Here is a 24,766-nt window from a genome sequence, read left to right as displayed (position 1 = left end):
GATTTTCTTTTATTTTCTGTTGTAGAAACTCTTCGGTGACATGACTGTGCAACAAAAACCGGGGCGGGGGCGGGGGGGATAGTCATGAGTAGAAGTTTAATAGGAGTCATCTTCTGTGGGAAGAAATCCAATGCACTGCCACTGGGTTTAGCTTTGTAACCAAAAAATATCACTGTGAGAAACTTTAGGGTGTTTCCGGGTAGATATGGTGGGGATTACATCGGGATAGAGTATGCCTGTTGGTTTTGGGGTGGGTTTTGTTTGCATTTTTAAAGACTAACATTTGCTACAACTGACAAAGTATTTAAACATAGAAATAAAGAGCATTTTCTCCTCCAATTACACAGGAAAGAAAGGGGGGAAAGCACAAACGAAAGACTTGGGCTGACCTTATTTTTAAAGTACTCCCATGTATTTATCTTTTCTCCCTTCTTTTGACTGGGTGTGCACCTTCAGATCTCTGTCACTGTGTTTCTAGTGGCATTGAATTAGACAAGCATGTATCAGCTCTACCCCACTTGCTTCCAACACACAAGACTGAGGTGTACCCGCCCTAAAATCTCCACCAACGTGGGATCAAGACCGTGACATTTAAAGAAGTCTTATCACCAAGTTCAGCGCTGTGTAACACAGAGCTGTGTTCATCCTGCTTGAGATACAAAACCCCCGGGAAGAGGAGCGATGCTGATCCGCAAGAGCAGCTCTGCGGGGCGAGCGGGATGCAGAGGCCAGCTCCCTCAGCGGCAGTGATGGAGCAGTCGATGCCACTTAGTACCTCTCCTGCGGTCAGCTGGTCTCCGCTAAAAAGCAGGGTGATGTCTTTATTTTGCACACATGGCACTTTTTCCGCTCAGAGCTTGAGTCTAAGCCAAGATAAGTTTCTGAAAGTTTTTTATTCACAGTGAATTCCCCAGTGTATAATAAAATTCCAGCTGATGAGGTATTTACATCCTGCTCCTTGTGTCCACACACAGCAGGGTAATTGGGTACCTTATTCATCTTTTTTCTGCTCTCTACACAAATTACCTTATTTTTCAATTTGTTGATTAATAGACCAAATAGTCAGACTTAATTTTCTCAAGTCCTCATATGTTTTCTTGCAGATTTGACTTTGGGGTCTATGGAGAAAGAGGACTGAAGCTTCTCCCAAACTCTCAGTCTCTCCATGCAGGGTCTCTGAAGAACAGTGAAACGTGATCTTATGCTACAGCCTCTCCCCAGGTGTACGGACACCACAAGGTGTGTGTTTATCTGTTCTCCCTCCTTCAGCTGCCTCTCTTCACAAAGCTTGTAGGAAGTTTAATTATCTATAAAATTTCTACCCCTCTGTCAAATATGGCTGAACGAGTTGGCCCTGAATTCCTGGGATTCGTGCACTTGCTTGCAGAGTCAGGGGCACCACCCAGGTGCTTTTTCTCTATATATTGCAAATAATATTTAAAAACTTGCTGCCCTTGCTCACTCAGTTGCCCTGAAATTAAGATTTATGAAATACCTTCTCAAGGAAAATAATTTTCCCAAATCCTCCCAGGGATCAAAACCTGAAGTTGGTCTGAGGGCTGGAACCCCTCTGCTGTGGAGTTGGGGTTGTTCTGCCTGGAGGAGGCTCCAGGGAGACCTTGTTGCAGCCTTTCAATATACAGAGGGTTTAACCGAAAGGTGGAGGAAGACCTTTTACCAGGGCCTGTAGTGAGAGGGCAAGGGTTTTAACGTGAAAGAGCGTGGATTTAGGTTGGACATAAGGAAGAAATGTTTTAAGATGAGAGTGGTGAGACCCTAGAAGAGGTTGCCCAGAGAAGTAGCGGATGCCCCATCACAGGTGTTCAGGGTCAGGTTGGACGGGGCTTGGAGCAACCTGACCTCGTGCAAGATGTCCCTGCCCGGGCGGGGGGTTGGAGAAGGTGATCTCGGAGGTCCCTTCCACCCCAAACCATTCTGGCATTCTCTGAGATTAAATCCCCCGAGGCTTGCCTGACCAGCAGCCACCCAGCCCTTGCGCTGGGTTTGTTTTCAAGCCTTTGATGACCCCGAGGAAGGAGTTCGCGCTGGCGGGTGACGCTGGACACCCGCCTGGTCCTCACGCCTCGGCCGCCCCGGCAACTCCCGCAGTGGCCCAGGCCCCGCCCCGGGGCAAACCAGGGGAGGGGAGGGGGCACCTGTGTCAGTCCTGCCCCAGCCCTGAGAGCCTGACCTTTGTGAGAGCGCGGCGGGACCCCGGTGCAGCCGCCTCCCGCCCTGCTGCGGGAAACACACCGGGCACAAAACCTTTCGCCGGTTCCGTCAGAGGCAGGCGGCAGTTTGATGTCAAAATGACTGCTCTGGGGGTTTTTTGCAGGTTGCGGGTCTGTTTCCCGGCGGGAGCGCACACCCCCCCCGGGCCTCCCCGCGGGTGCGGGCACCAGCCCGGCAGGGCAGGGCCGCGCTGAGCGCGGGTTCCGCCGGTGGCCGCGCCGCGGGGCCCGAGCGCCCTTCCCGGGGTCACCGGCCCGCGGCAGCGGCGCCCCGGGCCCGGCCGCCCGCCGTGATGTCAGGCGGGAGGAGGCGGGGGCGGAGGGGGAGCCGGCGGCCAAATATAGCGGCGCTTCCTGGGCGGCCGGGCCCTGCCTCCTGCCGCAGTCAATGAGGAGGCAGCGGCGGCGGCGGAGCGCAGCACTCGCCGGGGGCAGCGCGGCGGGGCGGGGCGGGCGGCCGCGGCATGGCGGGGCGCTGAGGGAGCGCGGCAGCGAGGGGCGGCGGCGGCTCGCCCCGGCACCCGGCCCCGCCGCGGCATGGGCAGCCGCGGGGTCCTGCGATGAGCGCTCCCCCGGCCGCTCCCCCCCGCGCGAATATGGGCACAGCCGTGTCCAAAAGGAAGACGCTGAGGAACGAGGCCATGTCGTCCGTGGCGGCCAAAGTGAGGTGGGTGCCGGGGGAGCGGGCGCCGCCGAGCCTGCCCGGCCGTGCCGGGGAGTTCTGCCCGCGGGGGAAGCGGGGGAAAGAAGGCCCCGAGCCCCCTAGGACGAGCCGGCTGCGGGCACCAACCCCCGGCGTGTCCCCCAGGGCCGGAGCAGCGGCTGTGCGGGGCCCATCGGGGCGGGGGGGCTCAGCCCCCGGGGCTCGGGGGCGGCAGCAGAGCTTGGCGGGGCCCCGGCGTGTGCCCGCGACCGGCACGTCCCCCGCGCTGGGTGCTGCGGTGCCCCAGAAGCCGCCGGCTGGTGTCCGTGGGTGGGCGCGGGCCCCCCGCACGCCGCCCAGCCTCAGCCCTCGGGAGGGGATCCCGCTGCTCGCTGCCGGCGCGGCCACCGGCGCCTGCAGGGTTATCCGCTGCCGCGGCGAGGAGCAGGTCAGAAGTGGATTTGTCAGGGCTGGATCTTTCTAATCTTTGGGAACTGGAAGCGCGGTCGGTTTGCTTGGTGGTTTGTCCTCCACGGAAATGCCGTCTGCGTGTCCGAGGGCAAAGGCAGCAGCTTGCTTCAGGGGGTCTCGCTTCTCTGAGCGCAAACCCTACTGCGTGAAAATCGGGCCCAACCTCATCTGCCCTTTCCGGCAGTGCCCCACGCCGCTACCCCTGACCAGTTAACAGATTTGGGTTCTATATTGTGCTCGTTATGTTTTTATATTCCTTCTTCTACAGTATAGAATTTCACTTGCTGCCCGGTCCCAGTGCTTTTTGGTATCAAACATTTACTGCTTAATTGCACTTAGGTTTAAAAAGCTATCGCAGGTAAGCTTGGCTACAGTGCCCTTTGCCCAGAGGGATGGAAACGACCCTTCTCCCACGCTGCGGTGCAGGTGTCACGGCATCGGGGCATTGGCGCAGGTTTTTAGCTGCCCCTACATCATGGCTGTGCAAGAGGGTAGGTCTGTCCATGTCTCTGCTACATCCAGACTAGGTCTTTGCTGCTGAAAAAAAAAATGGGAAGAAATAAACTTTTCAGCTGCATTATATAACATCTCCTTTGTGTTAGACAAAATTGCATTAGAATAACCTGGAGTCATGTGTAGGACTCGATCCGTGCTACCGAGAGATCTCAGCCACCTCTTTGTGACTGTAACTCAGCATTACGGCATCTCTACTGTGCTGGGAGGAAAGATACAGGCTTTTGGCTTGAAGTGAAGAGATCTATATATTGCTGTCTGTTACACTGTAAAGAAATCTATCCTTCAAAGTCTGGACTGCCTCTGGAGAAAGCTGTCCGGGCAGAGCCTGGAACTTTTCCACACATTATAATGCACCCTGTTTGTAACCAGTAAGGAAAACCTGAGTCCTTTCAAAGATCTGGAAGTGGGATTCTTTTTGGCAGATGTCAGCCAAGTGGATATACAGAAATGACACAAAATGCACCAGAACTGTTGTAATGGGGTTCTGGGAGAAGGATTAGACAGCCAGTCACACAAACAAAATATTTGGTAATTGGTAAGATTTCAAATGGTAGTGTGGGTGTTTGGGAGCGACTATCGTGTTTTGAATGCAATGGCTTGCTAGCCTACACCAGCATGGGCAGATGCCACTCAAGTAGTATCAACTGTGTAGAGTCCAGGAGGTGCCTCTGTGGTTCTGGTTTGCTGCATACCTGCTAACTACTGACCAGCTGCTACTGGTGTTACGTGGGAGCTCTGAGGTGTCTCTTGGCGCTGGTGTGAATTGTGGTGGTTTGACCAGAAAAGTTAGCTGAGAGGACTTGGGCTGGGGAACATAAAGTCCCCGAGGTGTGTCTGGTCATGTAGACCACGTCACAGGACAGGTGCTCTTTTGTGACTCCCTGTTCATGCCCCATAAATGCCTAATCGAAAAAGCCTTTGGGGACGGCAGAGAACTTGTTGAGGAACTCCCTGCATTGCCCCTTTGCCTGGAGAAGGTGGTGGTTGGGACAGTGTACCTCCATCCTGCCGCTCCAGGCCTATCTCAGTCCCTGTTTCGTGTGGACTCTGCCACCCTCAGAATTTCTACAGCAGTAATGATCCACCTGCTGAAAGGTTTCTTCCAGCCTTCCCTGAGCACATCGCATCTGCCCTGGGTCCTCCATGCATGTGTCCTTATCTTCCTTATCTACAGTGAAGACTCTGCAGGACAGTAGGTAAGACTACAGAGACAGACTATTCTGCCCTTCTCCAAAGTGTGGGGGGCTTAGATCACCTGTATAGGTAGCACTGCTGCAATGATCAGGTTGCCCGTGGTTTTGTGTAGGCAGTTGTGGGATCATGTTCTCATGCTGCAGGAGGAGATGCCCTGGGATTGTTTCTCTGCACCTCCTGAGCTCTGGTCTGTGCGTATTTCTCCTGAATTCTCTTTTAGAGAGAAAAATCATCTCCTGAAATTCCAAGTGGTCACTGATGTATAGTTATTATGTGTGGCTGGAGTGTGTGTGTGCATTTGACTGTCTTACTGAGCAGGGAGCATCGTTTGTTTGCTGTCGTGAGTAATGTGATCTAAGCAGAAGGTGCGAGCTCCCTAGATTCTTAAATTAAAATCTCTGCAGAGCGACTCAGGGGAGTCTCCTGCCCAGGAGAATTAATTAAGCTCCATGCAGTTTGTTGTGTGCTAGGTCTTTTAAATAGCTTCTTACAAAATAATGGCATAGCTGCTCTGTGCTAGCACTGTTGAGAGCATCCACAGTGCTGCCGGCTTTGGTCTCTGTAGCCTTGTCTTCCCCTGAGAGGGTTACAGGGTGCTGATCCCTTGTATGGCACCAGGGAAGTGACTGTGCCTTGGTGTGGTTGCTTTGCTCAGATCTGAAGTGCCTGTATGTGACATCTCGCTTTCATACTGTGTTTCCTTCCTATGTGTGCTTTTTTGCCTTGCGGCTCCCGGGGCAGGAGCGCTGAAGGCAGGGATGACGCAGTCGTCCTTGAGTCACGACCTTGGTGCTGCCCCTCCGCTGACAGCTCCAGGCTGCTGCGCTTCGGGGTCGTGCAGGTTCTCTTCGGGGTCCTGACCTGAGTCGTGTCCGACACACACTCCTTGGCTTCCTCAGCACACTTTTAAGGGCATAGATGAACCAAAGCCTTTAGAAATGTGCTCTCTTTGTCCTTGCTGCTTTGATGCCCACAGGCAATACTGGCACCCCAAATGTGGCAATAAAGTATGTCTTTTCTTGCAGCTCTGCTTTGTATTGCTCCGGCCTACAGCTTTTCCTTGGGAGCGTGTGATAGTGTGAGCAAACACACATGAGACTTTTGCTGGGTGTTTGCTATAGTTAGCACAAGAAATATTTGAGTCAAGAATGTGGTTCATCTTACCCAGTTTCAGGACTGTGGCATCTAGACCAAGATACCCACAGAGAGGAATGAATTTGGTCTCGTTCCCTCTCTAATGACTAGAGAGAGCTAGAGAGTGAGTTTAAACAAGGCCACAAAGCGTTAATTGCTGCAAAAGGGTAAATCTTGCACTAACAAAATGTCAAGGCACATGAAGTTTCTTACTGTGTGAGCAATTTTTCAGTTAGATCAGGGTTCTTCATGGAGTCTAGGTTCCTTTTTTCAGCTTGTGAATTTTCCTGTGAGTTGTATGAACTTTCATGCTTTGATTATCTTGGTTTTTAACTTCTTCCTGCTCTGTCCTCTCCTTCTGTCCAAGCTAGACTATGGGGTCTTTGACTTTAAGATCCATTGCTGACATCTGATTTCCCTTTCTTGACAGTGAGAATTTAGAATTTTAAAAATAAAATTTTCCAGCTACCATCTCCCTACATAGATATTTCAGAAACCCATTTTTTGTCAGGGTATTGTTACTATTAGGTTTAAATAACGTAGGTGTCAACAGTCTTTTCATGACTGAGCTGTTAACTGTGGATATGCTGGCAGTGTTCCCCTCTCTGCTTAGTGACAAGAGCAGGATTGCTGCTGTAGGAGGACGTAGGTCCTGATGATGCAAGAGGTCTCTTCTCTTCTGTTTTCCTGAGATGCAGCACTGTCAAATGCTGTCACAACAGATTCCTGCGGCAATTCCTCTGGGCAGTACTTCTGAAGGAACACAAGAAGGTGGTGGGTGTTCTTTATTTTTCCATGTAATACTCCTGAATAGTCCAGGAGTATCCAGGTTTTGCTTAGCTTGCTGCTATGCTCTAAATGGAGTTATCTCGGGTGTTTTGTGTATCTTTGAGTGTTTCAGTACCAATCTCTTCACATAGTTCAGCATCAGTTTGGTGGATTGCATAAATTTGTGTGCGTCAAGGCCCTTTTTATCCTGTTGATGTGATTATTTCAGAGGCATGAAGGCTGTTCCATGCTCATCACATTGTAATTGAGATCTTTGTTATTTGGTGGCTTTCTTCCTTCTAGCAAATGTATGTCTAGACTGTCTATGCTTCTTTGCAAAATCTCAAGTTTCTTGTCCAGACCTGTGTCAGGCTTTGACATCTAATGCGCAGTGAGTACTAAAAAATGCCCTCCGAAGGGCAGCTGCCTTTGTCGCCTGTGTTGTGCTACCCCATCCCACCCTCTGCGCTCTTGAAGCCATTTTGATGGAGAAGAAGCTGGAGAAGATGGTGGTGTTTTCTCTGAGGCAGTGGCAGTCTTGTCTTTACTGGTTAGACTCAGTAGTGCAGCGTACCAAGGCTATGGTCCCTGGTTGATGTCCTTTTGTCAAAACAAGCTATGCTGACTGTGTAACATGCAGGTCTGATTTGCTACTAAAACGAAAACCTCTCTCTAGATGAGTCAGGGCTAAACTTGTCATGTCATCAGCTGATTACCTCTCAGTACTACCTGCTCATTTGTATGCAGCATTTGCAGCGTCATACACTCAGGGTTATAGCTCATCGGCCCGTGTTATCTGTAAGGCACCTTCTACTTTATCTCATTTATGTGAAACAAGTTTCCTTTTTTATCTCTTGCCAGTTAAATTATCCCGAGGTGTCTCTGCTCCAAGCCCAGTTAAGGGGTTATCTGTCCAGCCATCAGGTGGCTTGATGGGACTTGAACTATGTTGACTGTGATAGTAAGGGCAAAACTGAGCTGAAAGAAAAGCACGATTGTGTGACTTGTATTAATACAGTGTGTTGATAAAAGAAATAGAAAAGAATGGGATGAATAGAGCAGCTACCATCTGTTTGAATTCTGTTCTGGCTTTATTTCGATCAAGTCAGTGGGTAGCCAAGGAGAGGGGGTAAATGGCACGTTAATGATATGGGCAGATGATGGTAAACTGGGTGACTGTGAGCGCAGTGAGGGCAGAGAGGGAACACAAAAGGGTTGGCAAGGGGAGACAGGCATAAGGAGCTAGCGTGGCCAGCAGAGTCCCCTTGGCAAAGGGCACATGCAGACATCTGTGGGAGATCAGCTGAGGCACAGCCAAGGAAAAGCCAATGGCACTGGGAAGCAGGAATGTAGAAGGCAACCACTGTGATAATAGGCAAAAAAATTAGTCTGAAGTTTGCGGTGTAATTGGCTGGAAAACCCCCGCCGAACATTGTACCGTGCAGGCATCGTTGCCTTATTAGCTGTCGCTGGATAACTGTGATCAAGCGTCGGCATTCATTTGCTCTTAGGCTGGCCTTGCAGCGTCTGAGAGCAGTGGAAGTGGAACGGTAGTGGCAGAGCTGTGGGTTCAGCCCAGCCCAAGCATCAATGTTTTTGAGTGAGTGCACTTCTCGAGTGTGCTTCTGACCTGCAAGGAGAGGTCTGTTCTCTAGGAGCTCTGGCACTTGCGATTTTACCCTCCTCCTTCACGTGCTTGGGGAAACAGGAGAGCGAGGTCAGGGACACTGCAGCACCTTCAAACTCAGGCTCTTACTCTGAGTGACGCTATTTTCACCGAGGAAGAAGGTAGGATGGAGGGCAGCAGTGCTTCTCTCTGGCTCTGTGTTAGCCCTTTGCAGTTTGGGTCTTTGGAGGTGCTTGGTACTGATTTTTTTGAGCCTGTGTTTGCAAGCTAAGGGTGAGGCATCGTTTCAGATTTTAAGGGAGACAGATCAGCTTTGGACATTAGCAGAGAGATAAATGGAGAGAATGACAGATGAACTAACATGCTCTTGGAGCTTTTAAACTAGTTACAGACTAAATTTTATTATCATATTTTAGCATTTTTTGTGTAAATCATGATGTTTTCTCACTGATAATTTACCTGAGAACTTGCTTGCTGTTAATTTTTTTCTACAGCTGCTGCACAGAAGCTTTAAAGTCTTTCTCAAGGGTGGAAGCACCCTGTTTGTGAGTCTTGATGATGCCTTGTAAGGACAGACGTTTCCATGGGAAGCCTTGGAGTCACAGAAGTCTTAGTGGAAGAGATCTTGGAAGTGTCGAGCCCAGCCATCTGCTCAAAGCAGGGCTGTTGCCAGTGCTACGTGAGATCAGCTGTGGCTCTGGCTGAGCCTTAACCACCTCTCAGGTGGAGTGCAGGAGTAGCTCAGGAGTGCTCTTGCAGCTGCATAGCCTGATGTTAGAATTGTAGAATCGTGGAATCATTTAGGTTGGAAAAGACCCCTAAGATCAAGTCCAACTGTAAACTGTCAAGTCCACCACTAAATCATGTCCCTCAACGCCACATCTACATGTCTCTTAAATACCTACAGGGGTGGTGACTCAACCACTTACCTGAAGTTGCCACGCTCCAGCTCCCAGCTTTACATTTGTGTGTTTCCCCAGGACCAAGTCCTGCTTTTTGCCCAGACAGAAAGACAGTGGTTGCAAGGAACAGCTGTGAGGCACCTGTCCTGTTCCATATGGTGAACCATGATGGTCATCCTTTTGTTTTTTGTAGTGAGGATTGTGTACTAATTGTGCAGCTTCCCATTTTACACAGCCTCTGCATGACTGTGTCTAGGGGTGCTCAGGCATTGAGGAAGACAGTTTGGGCAACTGCCACGCCAGGCTAGGGTCCAAAGGCACAGCCTGCTACTAGACAGGCAAGAATCTGGAAACAGAGAAAACCTCGGCACTGTATGTTAGCCTGGAATTATGCAGAAGGTTAAACCTCGCTTCTTGCACAGCTCCAGCGGCGCTGCTCCAAAGGATTTTGCATTTGGCCGTGCTGAAATTTAGTCCCAGGGAGATTGAATTACTCGTTCATATTGATCCCCTCTTGCTGGCTGTGGATGACAAATGGACTTCCCACTCCTTCCAGCTCTAGTTGCTCAGGGAGGTACGTTGTAGTTTTGTTAATCTTTTCCCCTTTGGGAGGAGGTGTATAAAAGCAGTGAGGGAAAATCCTAGCTATAGAAGTTGGGATATGCTGCTGCGTCAGATAGCAAAGCAGAAGGTTGTTTTGGAGGTCAAAGCCGTTTTCCACTGAGATGTTTAATGGCTGTTATGAGCGTAGCCTTTTGTGGCAGCTTGAACTGTAGAGGGATGTTCTGAGGTTGAGCACCTCTGAAGGTGGAGGACAGTGGACACGATGCCTTGGTGTGGAGAGTCTTCCCTGTTGCATTAGGTCTTTGTCTCCTCCCCCAAGAGTTACTGGTGTCCTTGCAGGCTGAGAGTGCTTGGCTACTGGGCTTTGTTGGCCTGGCTTGCCCATTAGGTGGGTGGTTCTTTTCTCTCACTTTTTGTGATCCTTCACCCTGGACTGTCCATTGGCAAATATCAGCCTGATTGTGATGCTGCAGACCTTGGAGAGATTGTTGTACAAACTACAAACCTGAGGAAAATGGATGGCTGGGGAAAAGCTGGTATTAGCTTTCTTGAGTCACAGGTCTGTTGAGTACAGGAGAACAAGCACAGCAGCTGGATGTTACAAATGGCCTGGCAATAGAAAAGTGGAGATTGTATTTACTGTATACCAGGGAATGCATGCTTTGACCAAGGATTCCTTTCCTGGGTGGGTTGCAAGCAGAAAGCTTTTTCTTGGTTGGAGGATTCATTGGTTTTCTCTCTTATGTAGGCCTTGATGTGTGATAAGGGTTGAGCCTGGTTGATTCTTAATATATTTCAGTAAAATCTCAGTCATCCGTGGAACCTGAATCCATCAGAGAATCAGGAACTGCTTTTGTGGGGTGTTGTGGAAGTTTCTCAAATGAGGTTGTCCAGTAATCCAAATACTGACATAGTTGGTGCTCGAGAATTTAGGGTTAAGGTAGGTAAAATGGGTATTAGCATTAATGTCTAAGCTGTGATAGCTCACAGATAGGAGTATTCAGAACCGGAGTAGAAGGCTGGGGTGATGGTTGGGACTGGGGTAGAGATACCTTCTTTCCTGAACTGCCAGGAAGGGTTTAAGGGTTTAACTTGGGGAGGTTAGAGACAGTGATCCAGTTCCTATGTGCATCACTGAAATAAGGCCAAGCTTAATGCAGGTGCATTTCATGGGGTTTTTTGTTTTAACAGAGAAGCTAAAGCCTAAAATAGTTCTGTGCTTGTCGTCTGACTCTGTTATCCCCTTTGGCGAGGGGAAGACTGAGGTGTGTTAACCAGGAAGCCCCCACTGCTATTGCAGCATGTTTAAATTAGTGTCACCTGAAGCTGAGGGAAAGGCAGCTGCAGGAAAACAGCAGCATATTGATACTGAACTGTTCTTTCTTTCCTTGGCCTTTAACCATTACCCATCTCTTTCTCTCCTTTGACGCCTTCTGTGATGCTTGGATATGCAGAGCAGCAAGGGCTTTTGGAGAATATCTTTCACAAAATCATCCTGAAAGTAGGAACGGCTCAGGTAAGAGAATTGACATGCCTTGTTTGTATCTGTATGTGCATGTGTCTATTTATTAATAGGCCTTGAAATGAAAAGTGCATTTATTTATCATAATGGGTTAGTGTGAGATCTCAGCAGCAGAGAGGCAGGAAGAGTCACCCTCTAGATCTGTGTAGCCCTTGAGGAGAAAAGGTAGTCTGGTGACTCAGGGGTTGGGTGGGCTGTGGGGATGAGTTCAGTTTTAGTGGACAAGTGCCCTGTTATAAATTCACCCCTAGAGCTGATGTCCTTGGAAGAAGTTTCAGCTGGAAAGTGAAAGGCTGCCCTGCACAATGCTTCTACACTGGTTTATCACTCCTAGGTCTTGCTTCCACTGAGGAATAGAAAAAGGTGAGTTATAGTGTATTAACTGACATGCTTAGTGTTTGTGCAGCAGTCTGTCTTTTCTGACAAAGGTAACATCTGGATTTATTCCCAGGGTTTGTTTCTACAGGGGTTGAAATGAAATTTGCCTTGCCTAGTGAGGACACCACCATGTGCTAGCTTGTGTGTTAATTTTTTAGACCATCCCTGTCAGCTTGTTATGAGTTCTGCTTGATGGGCAAGAGAGCACCAGAGAAACACACTTGACTTCTAACACGGCTGTGTTTTCTCTGTGAGGAAAGAAAACATTTTACACATAGTAAATTCACTACAAAACCTATAGAAAATCCTGTGTGAACACGCAGCAGGTTGTTCTGTAGCGTTGAACTATTTTGCAGAGGATGAAGTTATTAAATAGAATGTAATATAGAGTGATGTTATAATTTTATGTAAACTGTTAAGTGTGTGTGTTTTTAAACCTCTACAGGCAGGAAACACCTCTTGCTAAAAGAACAAGACCAATCACACTAGTCTTTGACAGCTGACTGAATGAGTCCCTGCCTTTTGTCTTGGATCTGGTCTAATGACCTTCAAGTTGTCCTTGGCTGAATTGTGCTAACTTTGTGAATGGAAGGGCTTTAAAACAATTTACTGCAGTTTTCTTTGATTTTTTTTTTTTTTTTTTTTAGGCATGAGAAACTCCAGTGACACGTTACTTAACATTTAGTCTAACAACCCATGGTGGTAGGAAGGGAAGGGTAAAAAAAGGCTGGGGCTTAATGCAGCTGAGCTGGAGAGTCTGTGAGGCAGAGGGAAGGAGGAGACAGGCCAGGCAGGTCTGAAGAGGCTTCCCAGAATGGCAGGATTCCTTTATCATGGCTATTTTTGCAGCTGCTTCTGTCAGCTGGAGCCTTTGCTGGTCCTTTTCTGCAGTCCCCCCCAGTTCCAACAAGGAGAAGTGTTGTCTCCTGCTCACTTTGTAGTGCCCTTGTGGTATCTGTGGGGTCCCATTCAGGCCAGACAGAGAATCTCTGATGTAGATGAGGGGAAATTGCAGATATGTTCAGGTGCCTGAGACCTGGGGAACCCTGGTGAAAGCCGAGGAGTAGGAGCCTCTCTGCGCAGTTATGAAGCTGTTGTTTTACTCAGCCTTACGGGTGCTCCTAGTTAGTTCCTCTCTGAATGTAGATAACAAGAACATGGCAACGGAGCTGATGCGACTCCTGGGTAATGTGCTGCTGTTGGGCACCTCAGACCAGCACTTAAGCCCTCTCTGTGCTCGTAACATATTCGTAAGCTCTCCAGGGAAGCCTTCTCATACCCGCTTTCTCCTCGGTGTGTCAGGCTTGAGACAAGTATTTGAATTAAAGCAAATTTAGCTGCTGCAGATAAGAATCAAGCAGCGAGAGGTACACATGGAAATACTACAGTCCTTATGGGATCCTTAAATATAGACTTGGAAATAAAGAAAGTTGCCTAGAAATTACTCTAAATGTTTATAGAAGAGGAAAAAAAGAATCATCATTTTTTAAGTCATCTTTTGAAATTCTGTAGTGTATAATTTAACACAGTCTGTAATATTTCTTTAGAAATAACCATGCTTGGAAGGTTGCTGTCCTATAAAAATGTTGAGAGTAGAAAATTTGGCTCCCTTTTGTTCATCCCTGTAGTCCAATAACAGAGAAGTCAACTCCTTCCTTCCTGCAGAAATTCTGTGTATCTCAGTACTGCTTTTGCAAGTTTCTGAACACATCACGTTTGGCTCAGCAGAGCGCTTAAGCTCTATAATTAGCTTTCATCCAGTAACTTCAGTGAAGCAAAGGAGTTTTCTTCTACGTAAGTTGAAGAAGTAGCACATATATAAAAGTACCTGAATCTGCTCCAACTCCTCAGCTTGGCTGAAGAAGGCAGGGAGAGGCAGTGTTGTGGCTGTACGAGCCCACCAGTGTCCTGTAATTCAATTCCTATTTGCGCGTGTGTGTTAGTGGCTTAGGCCCAGCCAGCTCAGCACACTGAAGAATTGAGTCCTTGGTGCATGTATGTTCATTGCACTCTGGGCTTTTACCGTGAGTGTCTTTACCTGGTGGGATAGGACTGCTTTCCACTGTAATAACCCTAGCTGGATGTGTGGGTGTTCCCTGAACTGCCAGCAGACTGCAGCTGGGATTAAGGCTCTACCCTAAATGTGAATGGAAGGAGGCAGGCCTTGACTTCAGTAGTTTATAGTCCATAAAAAAAAGCTTTAAGAAAGGTTTAAAGTCACTGATGAATGCAGTGAGGGGAAAGGGTTGTGGTCTTTGAGGAGCAGGAAGGTGCAGAGTCATCAGTAAGACAGTGGAAGCCTAAATGGAGGAGGGAAGGGCAGGATCCTGCCCTTCTGTGGATCCAAGAGTTAGAACCCTCCCGTCTCCATGCAGAGCACAATCCTCATGCAGAAAATGAGGTGGGTGTGAATCTTTGGGATGCCAGTTCCTTTGCTACTTCACCTGCTAATTCAATTCCTCGGCAGAAGCGTGGAGCTCTGTAGCTCCCCAGGCAGACACAGGAGACCTGCCATCTGGATGGAGATGCCAAGTGTGCAGAGAATGCCCCAACTCACTCCATTTCTGCTGCACTTTGTTCTGTGAGGATTGTCCATTTTGGTTTGACTTTTTTTTATCTTTAGAGTCCCTTGACTTCAAGAAAAGGAGTTGCTATAATGGCTTTTGCATCCCACCTACTTCACATTCCACAGCTGACTGAAGATCTTATTCTTTGGTGCTCATTTTTATACCTCAGAGTCTATTCCTCTGGAAAGCTTGTGTGTATGTTTGTGACAGAATGTCTTTGAGAAATTGGGGAGTGGTAATGAAGAACTACAGAGGGATTGTGTATCAGCAGGGTGGGACAGCTGCTGTGTCCGAGCATTTTTGTGAGAGGTGAGTTGTTTGTAAGGCTTTGTTCACCTTCGCTTTTCAATGCAATTGCAGTCTATCTATGCTCCGCTTCCTTCACTAGGGTGGTGGATATGGAACTGAACATCAGGAGGTGGTAAAGAGGATTAGAGGGTACTGCGGGGGGTACGTGGAGTGAGAAAAAGGTGAGGGAGAGTATTTGTTGTTGGTTGCAACTTTGGATTCTTCCTGATGTGAGGTCTGAGAACTTCCATGGCTCAGAGATACTGTGTGGCTATCCCTATGCAACTCTTTAATGTCTTAGTCTGGAGGAGGATTTTCCAGGTGACTGGAGAGGAACATTTACCTCTCCTCTATTGCTTGGCTCAGAGTGCTCTGACCGTGTTCTGTGAGGTTACAGCAGGGGATGATGGCAATACAGATTTTTCTTCTCTGCTTCTCTTTTGGAACAGAGCAGCTGCCTGGTGATGGGGTCTGAGTTTCTGGCAGAGGGTGAAGGACCTGTGCCTTGGGGATCACTCAGTTTTTTTTTCTCCTGATCTTTAAGATATTCTGAAGAATTAGAAAAAAGGGAGGGTTGGACTCTGCTGCAGCTGACAGGACAGGGATCTGTTAAGGGAGGTGGTGCTGAGGTGGTAATGCATCTCCTCTCTTCCTGCCTCTGTTCATTGCTGGCTTATTCATGCAGGCTGAAGGTCTGGGAGGGTTCCCAAGAAGAGCACTCTTCCATGTTCAGCATTCATTCTGACTGAAAAGCCATTACCAGAGTCCTTGCTGACTCTTGTAGCTTTCTGGTACCTTCCAGAGACTTTCCATCTTGTCTGTGGCTTGGTTTTAATGTAGGAGTGGGTGTCCCTTGGGACAGACTAGAAGTGAGACTAGAAAAAGGATTTAAATGTTGTGAAAGGGAAGTGTAAAAAGGCTGTAGAGAGCAAAACGTAGAAATAATCACTCAGAGTCTCACCAGAGCTCATGGGATAAGGAGTTTTGGATGTTCCCAGAGTCCCCTTCTCCCAGCTGAGGCGTCAGAAGCCCCACACTGTGATACCGCTTTAGATTTCTTTATCTTCATGTACTGGAACTAAGAGGAAGAAGATACCCAGGGTGTGGGGCAGTGAAGTTAAAAATGACAGCAAGCAGAGCATCTGAGAAACTTCCTCCTGTCTGGGGAAGCAGCGATGCATCCCAATGAGTTGGGATTCAGACACAATGATCCTTTGAGGAAAGGAAGGGAGCTGTGCTGGGTTTTTTTCCTGGTACTTTTTTATCAGGCAGTTTCTATTCTGTTTGGTTGGGTTATTTTGAGGGCAGCTACTGCTGCTGGAGCTGCTTGTTGTAGCTGGTGGTCTGCCCACTGCAGACTGGCCGCTCTGGGCAAGTGGTGCATGAAAGGCTCTGGAAGCAAGAGAGGAGGAAAGACCCCAGCAAGTATAAGGTCTGCTTGGTGCTGCAGAGATGATGGGCCTTGGGCCAGAGCTGCCTAGCAGGTCTTGACCCAGATTTGCTGTGGCTATTGCAGAAACAGCATGGCTACTCTGGTTTGTACTCTCTCAGTACAAACCAAAGGGGATAGTTACCTGAAGCAGGAAGAAGTTTCTTTTTAAGCTCAAAAGAAGTAATCTTCACATCTTTTCTTTGGCTTTGCATGGTGTTTCAGCTATCAGTGAAAACACAGTGAAAATAAGAGGGCACTTGTGAGCTTCCCCATGGCAAATAGCAATGGGCAGTGTTGGCAGGACAAAAACACGTTTACTGAGGCTACTGTGTCACGTGCAGAGACTGCACCAAAGCAACCGCTGGTGGCTGCACCCTGGGCTTCTGCTGCTTCAGAAGAGGGTGTGAGCGCGTGTGGAGGGCAGCAGCCATGCAATTCCTGACACTGCCAGGAGCTGACATGGGGTTTGACAAACTCCAGCGTGAAGCTTTGCAGGTGCTTCAGGCTGAGCAAGTGACCTGTGAGCTGTGGTTTTTATGAAGCCACGAAGTAAGGCTGCCACTACACAGTGCTCTAAGAGGCACCTTCTATGTGCCAGTGTTCAGACTGTGGAGCTGCCAGTGGAGCCTGATTCAGGGTAAGAGCACCAAGTCTTTCTTTTCTCTAGAGGATGTTTACCCTGTCCCCCGGAAAGACCCCAGCAGTGCATCTGGCCCAGCTCTCTTGGTGTATCCCTGTGCTGATGTGGTGTGGCCAGCCTTGAGCTATGGAGGTGGCCTTTCTAGAAAGACCTCAGTGCTCCGGAGGGGGTGTAGGCAGTCTGAATTCAGGGCAGAGCAGGGATGTGAAATCTCATCTCTGAGGGTTTCAGGCCACTTCCAGTATTGGCCAGCACAAGTATGGTATGGGTGTATCCTAAAACTTGCCGCGGAGCATGTTTGCTTATGAAGTGAATAAAAACATAGGTCACAATGTTACCATGGCAATGTTAAGGCTAGAGGTGGAGCTGCTGCTTGCTCCTTTGGGTCATATCTCACAGTAACAATTTCATCTATTCACATTAATGTTACAAGCCAAACTAAAAGGTTACTCATCTATGAGGCACAATGTCAACAGCGTCTTCAGTTTGTTTGTTTTCTAGGCCCATTTCAGTGCAGAATACTAATTGGAACCATTTTGTCATAGTTAAGTGACCTTCTGTTTTCTCAGAGCAGCTCCCTTATTGAAGAATCTGCCCTTGCCTTTTCTCTGTGGCCTTGCAGTGATGTTTCTTCCTCGGGAGCAGTAGGGTCAGGGTGCCCACAGAAAGTCACAGCAGGGCTGGCTTTGTCAGGCTTCAGGTAATCCCATAGTGAACGTTGTGCGTGTCGTTAGCTCACTTGACTCTGAAGCTATTGTACAGCTGAAATGCCACTGTGACCTCTTTTAAACTGTTCTATCTCCATTTTTATATCCCTGCCTCATGCTTCAATAATTTGAACAGATTTCCTGGGTTTTACCATGCCTATTTCTTGACTACGTTTCAACCCTGCAGACCAGTGAGGTCAGCTGCCAGCCTGTCTCTGGAGACAGGAGCCCTGTGCTGGCGGGGTCGTGTTGCGGTACGTGAGTGTTGGGAAGGACAGAGCTGACATGGTAGGGAGCTTTGCAGTATGGCTCTACTGCATGGTCAGAGAGGGAGCAGGGGAGAACAGGACCTGACAGCCTGTTGGCACACCTGGGGTCAGTGACAGATGTTCGGGGGGTCTCGGTACTGAAATTGCAAGAGAAACAGCTCAGCTATGCTGTTTGAAAACATATTTCTGTTTTTGTAATGCCCTGGGCTTTAGCCAGTGCACCCATCTGCTCTCCTCATTGAGGTTATCACCTGGACTCCTACTGGTGTAAAATAAAAAAAGCATTAACTTCATTACTACTACTATGAACAATGCAACAAGTCCATATCCTGTAAAGCTAAAATCTTTACATTCGTCTTCAGTAGCTGAGACAGTTTTTTCATTTAAAGTTGGTACCATAAACTCAGGTCTAGAGAGGTCCAGCTGAGGTGGAGCAGAGAGGGAAGAGAGATCTGTTTCTCTGAGATTTATTTTTTCTGAGATGACAGATTTTTTTTAATAGGGTTTATCTGAATTCCCCTTTGCCACTTTGCTTCTGATGCTGGAGCTGAGGTTTTAAATCTAAGGTGTTTTAATCATCAGTTTGGCTGCTAAATACAGTAATAAATTTGGGACTTTTTTTTTTTTTAAAGCTTCTGTCTATGCCTTGTGGCTATATTCTGCCTTGATTTATAAACTTCTCATCCCATGGGGTTACAAGGCAGTTTGCAGCAGATGCGAGTTTGGCTTGGTGAGTCCCTCCACTGTTGTGAATGGGCATCAGTCAGCTGGGGCTTATCCCAGCATGTTACCTCCCCTCAAGAAACATTGTGACAGCAAAAGAAAATGTGAAAGTCCTTTCACGGTCAGAGCAAGTGCTCAAGTTAGGGTTACTGAATGAGAAAGGATGTACTGTAAGTATCTAATAGTAATAAGTATCTAATTATCAGGGACTACATGTACTGATAATGATTTATCAGGGATTCTTTCTTTCCCAAGATACTTCAAATTAATCAGTGCTGATGATCATCACTGCTGGTGGTTGTGTCTTTGGTGATACACGTGCCCTAATGACTGTGTTGGGCAGTGCTGCATGGAAGGTGAAGAAATAAATATCTGAGCAGAGCAAGTGAAGCCAAAGAGATGTATTAAAGTATAACAAATATATTAATAATAAAATAACAAGGGGGGTGAGAAGTGGACTGACCCCTAGGACTGGACTGTTGAGCCCCCAGGCTCTGGACAGGCTGTTAGACTTAGCCCAGGTAGTTAGGGGAGTGATGAAAATACAATTTGAATGTTTCTGTTACCAATAGACACGTGATCTGCAGATCAAGCACTTGGTCCTCTTCCCTTGATATTGCTGTTAAGTATCTTGGGCACAATGAATCCATGTAGGGCACAAATCTAGACGAAAAGACATCTGTTTGCGGAACCTTGTTTGCTCCAGGGTAGCTTTGCAACTGTGTTAGACCAAGATGTTGCTGATGAAGGCAAGTGGAAGAACAGAGTTGTTACCAGGTCAGCTTCATCGGAGTGGCTGGAGAGGAGGGCGCTGTGCCAGGCTTCCTGCGTCACGCTGTCCTGGGCTGGCGTGGCAGTTTGATGGAGCAGCTGGTTGTGGGAGAGGTGGCAAGAGCAATGTGAAAATGAAATGGAGCAGCAGTAACCAGGCAGAGGGTGTTAACAGCAGTCTGCTTCAGCTGACTCTTAGAAGACAATTCCAGTTATTGCTGAAGTCCCCTGTTGCTGTTTCTCGTTTCTCTCCACTGAACATCCCTGTGGCTCAGATTTAATTCAGCACTGATTTCTGGACCAGCTTGACTTCTTTCCTAGCAGAAGCAAACTAGAAAAGTAGTAACCAAAAATGCTATAGTGGAAGCAGGTGCGGTGCTTTGGCACCTGGATCCCGTTCACTGCAAGCACAGACAAAGGAACTAGTCACTGGTAACATCTCTGGGCTGCTGGTGTGCGTGAATGCGTGTGTGTGTGAATCTTAGCACAGACTTGCTTGCTGAAATGGTGCAGGTTCACTTTTAGAAGCCAGTAATTCATTATGATGGATATTTGAATCTCTTTTTCTTCCATACTAGGTTTTTCCTGTAGATAAATTCTTCATTAACTAGAAGTCTTGAATAAAGCTTCACATTCCCTTTCCATATAAGGTGCTTCTCCAATATGTAGTTACTGAAGGTGCTAAATTGAATGATAAGAAACAATTATCCCATTGTTTGACAAAGAGAAAGCATATTGGTGTGGTGGCAGGCCTTTGCAGTGTCCACCATGAAAGATCCTGGATAAGTACAAGTGAAAACAGGGACAAGTAAGGTAGGAAGAAAGGATTATCCTTGCATTTTTCATGCTAGGTCAGACAGGTAGTTTATGTCAAATATATCCAGTCAAGAATTGTAACCCTGCCATGATTTCAGTAAAAAAATGACTCTTACTTGAAACCAGTCATGTCCCACCTATATGTCTGTAAATTTTATGGGACTGAACAGACCTCAGTGATTATAAAACAGAGATTGGAATTGGACTCTCTGCACTTGTGATCATCAGCATTTTCAGACATACTGTATTTTGGGCAATTCATTTTTCTATTTACCCACAAATACCAGAGTTCAGAAATTCTCAGATCTCTGAATTGCCATGCTGTCAGTATGTGAGTAAAGGTTCGTGATCGTGTGTGTTTGCTCTAATGATGCTTATACATCTTCCATAGAAGTATTCATTTCAGGAGGAACAGGGGCAGCTGTCAGCCACTATTTTGTGGTGTCTTAAAAAATATGTAGCATCATTGTGCCCACACAGATTAGTAAGTTTGGCGAGATGAGTACTTAACACTGGCCTTTGTTTCTAATTTAAAAAATGGTGTGCTTGGCACTATTATGCAGCACAGATCTTGGCAAATCTTGAAGAGTCGTTCGGTGGTGTTTTCCCAAGACATGCCCACTCCAGCCTTAGAGTTTCTGGGGAACGAATGTGGTGGCCTTCTGCCTCTTGAGGGGTGACAAGTGGTTGGACTTTGGAGCATGTGAACACTTTCTGCAGAGTTTGGTCCATGACAGTGTATCCTGCAGCAGTAGGACTCAGTGGACAAGCTGCTGAATGACAGCTGGTGGAGCAGTTTCTTTCCCTTGAACGGCTTGCAGTTGTTCTGGTGGTGGCCCTTGCTGTCCATCAGGCTCTCCTCCTGGAGGAGGGTCAAGTGTCCCTGCTGTCTCTGCACAGGAGACCATGGGTGATGTAGACTGCTGCCTGCCTTTCATATTTTATCTGGACAGTACCAGTGAGGTGCATGACTCCTCACTACTCCTAGACATGCATTTTGGACTCCATGCAAAGTCTGGAAAGACAGCATCAGCTGTAGAGTCAAGAGGCATGGCCCTTTCTTTAGGGCTTCTACAGGCAGCTCCTCCTGGTCAGCTCAAGGAGTCACAGAGCTGCCAGCTACAGCATCTGGAGACTGTGAGGTCTCACTGGGAGATAAATGAAATGAACCTGGGTTGTGTCAGCCTGAGCGGTCCTGACAGTCACTCCCTGAGCAGAGTGGCCAAAGATGTATTTATCTCCTAGTGGTGCTGAAGGAAGTTGTATCTCCAGGATAAGAATGAGATAAGGGTGACAACGCTGTACCAGGACCAGCTCAATTCAATTCAATTCTTGATTGCAGACAGAGCAGGGGGGAGGCCCTGGGCAATGTGAGCTCAATTCAGGATGGGCTTCAGATTCAAGAACTGAAAGTATATGTCCTCACCTTGGGAGGGCTTTTTTTCAGCAGGGCACAAGAGTGCTTCGTAGGGAGCAGAGTGTGACAGCAGTGAAAGGTCCATGCTGCACACAGCATCAGACTTGTTCTGAGATAGGTCTCTTTCTCCTTCATCTCTTCATGGCCAGCTACAAGGTAGCCAAGACTCAGATTGTTGCCAAGTTCTTCCAGGTCATGACTCAGTAGCCAAAGGAAAGATGTTCATTAAATGTCTAAGGAAGTAAAGGCTTGGGTTTGCTTTCTGCCTCTGTTTAAAATGCTGCTGTCTGTGCTGGACACTGATGATTTTATTTTTTCTGGGGTAGTAGTCACATGAATAATGCATTCCCTGCTGAGCGTTTTTAACAGTCCCTAGCTTCCCATCTGAAGGGAAGTGTAAGAGGTAATTAACAGCCACTTGAAAAAGGATTAGCAGGTGGGTGGGAGCTACTGTTGGGTTCATGCATGGAATTGCCATGGAAATGCTGAGATTTCCTGGCACTTCATCCAGTGTGTGGGCTCCAAAGATAGTTGCACTCATGGGCCTCTCTCCTTTCGATCTTCCTACCCTGCAAAGGCAAGGGCTGTATTTTCCTTCAGGACAGCTTCTGAAGATGTTGCCATCTGTGCGCGGTGAGGCCTGTTCACCAGGGGCAGGACGCTGGGTTGCAGCTGTCAGCTGAAATCTTTTTGTATTTCTTTCATGTCAAACCAATTGGCAGAAAATCGCGGGGGGGGGGGGGGGGGGGGGAACCAAACCCTAGTAGTTTGCCCCTTTCTTTTAGTTCTAAAAAAAATAGTAGCTTGGTGCACAGAACACGCAGAGTTTGTCACTTCTTAGAGAAGTTGGTGCTGATCCTTGCCCTGCAGACTTTCACTGGCTCAGTAGCCCTTGGGTGGCCAAACCCGCTGAAGCAGACAGGACTGTGCAGCTGAGCAGGAGCTGTTTTGCACATAAGCATTTTCAGGTTGTGCAATGAGACCTGCGTTTGCTTCTAGCCTTGTTTGGTGGCCACGCAAGCTTAAAATACTGGGTGTATTTGTGAGAAGAGTCTCTCATTTCAGTGGCAGCTCTGGAAGTTTAGAAGGCTATGGGCACATGTTCCACCGAAAAGGTTCCTGGGGGAACTTACCGTATCTGTCTCTCCAGTCCCTTTTCTGCAACAGTAACAAAGAGCCTCCTGAGTTTGTCGGTGTCTGGGGTGCTTTGGTTTTAAGGAAAGTGTGCCATTTGTTTCAGATCACCTGTTAGCAGACTCCTACATCGGACAGGAGGACTCCCCTGAGATGCAGCAGGCAGCACAGAACAAGCGCAGGCTCTCCGTCATCTCAGACGGCAAGTTTGAGAGGAGCTTTTCTGAGGAGCAGGCAGAGAAGATGCCAAGCGAGGGGCCGAAGCCACGAGTCTACACGATCTCTGGCGAGAGGCCGATGCTGTCAGACCACGAGAACGAAAGTATGGAACTGGTGGTGATGAAGGGGGCTGCGCAAGAGGAATGCCACCATGGCCACCAAGTGCACGGTGCTGGTGGCTCTCACGGTGTCAACAGGCATTGCAAGGGCTGGCCGGGCAGCCGGCAGGGCTCCAAGGAGTGCCCAAACTGCACCCGGCTGGCTGCCCCTTCCCAGCATTCCTTTGACCTGGAGCAGCATCAATCCAGCGAGACCGGGTGGCACAGAAAAAGGCTGGAGAGGATGTACAGTGTCGATCGAGTGTCTGGTAAGTAAGGGTGGGTGCTGGGAGGGCACAAAGGGACTCTTTGGCACAGGAGTGAAGGGTGACACCCATCTTATCCCAGTATGGGGGTTTTGTTGCCATGTGCCCCAAAATGGGCCCTGCAGTGTTTCCTCTTCAGCACCTTGCTGGTACCTTGCACCAGCGTTCATGGAAAGGGTTTATCAAAAGGGGAGTTTAAAATCAGCCGGGTTCAGTTTGAGGCCAGCTCATCCAAGCTTCACTGTCTTTCCTTCTAGTTTGTTGGCAGCAAATGACCTGGGTGGTTTTCATGCCACTTCATGTAGCTTAGTGTGGTTGATCTCTGTGGGTTGCCTTTCTGTTGAAGGAAGAGCAGGAGAGCAGGGGCAGTGCCAAGACACCTACATTTATGCTCATCCAGGATGCAGTTCAGAGCAGGACCCTCTCTCCTCTGCCTCATTTTGGCACTGAGGCAGGTGAAATCTTTGTGAACGTGCCAGGGTGCTCTTGAGGGAGCCCCAGTTCAGCTCAGGTACAGTGTTCTGTGCTTTGGTGTGTCCCTGAAATGCTCATCTGCACAGCTGGAAGCAGTTTAGCAGGGTCCCTCACCTAGTGCCACCTCACAGTCTGCCCATAAATACTAATGATACAATATTGGGCTTTTTTCCCCATTCACTCTCCATTTGCTCAATATTTTCAGGGAATAGGGCTTGGAATTAAATTACATTTAAAAATTCCTGATCATTTTAAAAAACTGTTAATCGAATATATGTCGCAATCTGTACGTTTTGGATTATAAACTAGTACGCAATCCATCTTTGTCAGCTCTATATGTGGCTGGCAAGGAGTCTGACCTAATTTGTCTGATTTTTTTAAAATGTAAACACACATTAAGGTTTTTGGAGCAGAATGTCCAGCCAGGAAAGGTCAGGGTTTTCTCCTTGAAAATAAATTGAGTGTAAGGACTGTGGAGGTCAAACTGTGCATCTTTCCTGGGTTCATAGTTTTCAAGTAAATATCATAGTGATATTTACTGTAGGTAAAATAACAGAAGGGTGGAGTTCTGGATTATATTTTCATGCCTAGGTGTTTGAAATTCCGTGACTAAATTAATACAAGGATTAATACTGAAAAATAATAATTAGAAAACAATTATCAAGTGTGCAGAACACTTAGAGCCCTGCTAATTCCTGTGTGTAGTTTTTAAGCATTATTTCTCTGTTCCCTGTGATGTTTGGGATTCACATCAGACACTACATGTGCAAGTTTAGACTTTATTGTTTTTATTTCTTAAGTGCAAGAAAATGAGTGAGAAGAATTTTCCTGGATAAAAACCTTTTATGATCATACATGTTTTACCTGCTAAAAGATGGCTCTGCATATGATGACACAGCCAGAAAGCTTGTGTGAAGATAGAAAAAGAAAGACATTTCAGTCCCAGCCTTTCAGGAAAGAACATCACCAGCCCCAGGGACTTGGTCTTGTGGAGA

General features: G+C 47.7%; 1 protein-coding gene across 7 annotated transcripts in view; it reads left to right on the top strand.

The window, feature by feature from the left end:
• The first annotated feature begins 2,669 nt into the window (after positions 1-2,669).
• The window catches only part of NSMF (NMDA receptor synaptonuclear signaling and neuronal migration factor), a 53,501-nt gene continuing 31,404 nt past the window's right edge, over positions 2,670-24,766 (top strand). For 6 of the 7 annotated variants that reach the window (XM_074924102.1, XM_074924099.1, XM_074924097.1 and 3 more), the window contains exons 1-3: positions 2,670-2,898; positions 11,505-11,566; positions 22,821-23,300. In XM_074924102.1, the coding sequence (XP_074780203.1) occupies positions 2,792-2,898; positions 11,505-11,566; positions 22,821-23,300 (649 nt within the window). In that variant the 5' untranslated portion in view covers positions 2,670-2,791. The remainder of the gene's footprint in view (positions 2,899-11,504; positions 11,567-22,820; positions 23,301-24,766) is intronic. The other variant, XM_074924103.1, reaches the window with a different exon arrangement.

Source organism: Athene noctua, chromosome 20 (genome assembly GCF_965140245.1).
Source record: "Athene noctua chromosome 20, bAthNoc1.hap1.1, whole genome shotgun sequence".
NCBI classification, from domain to species: domain Eukaryota; kingdom Metazoa; phylum Chordata; class Aves; order Strigiformes; family Strigidae; genus Athene; species Athene noctua.
The sequence above is the reverse complement of the archived record's forward strand: the minus strand, read 5'-3'. Positions and strand labels throughout refer to the sequence as shown.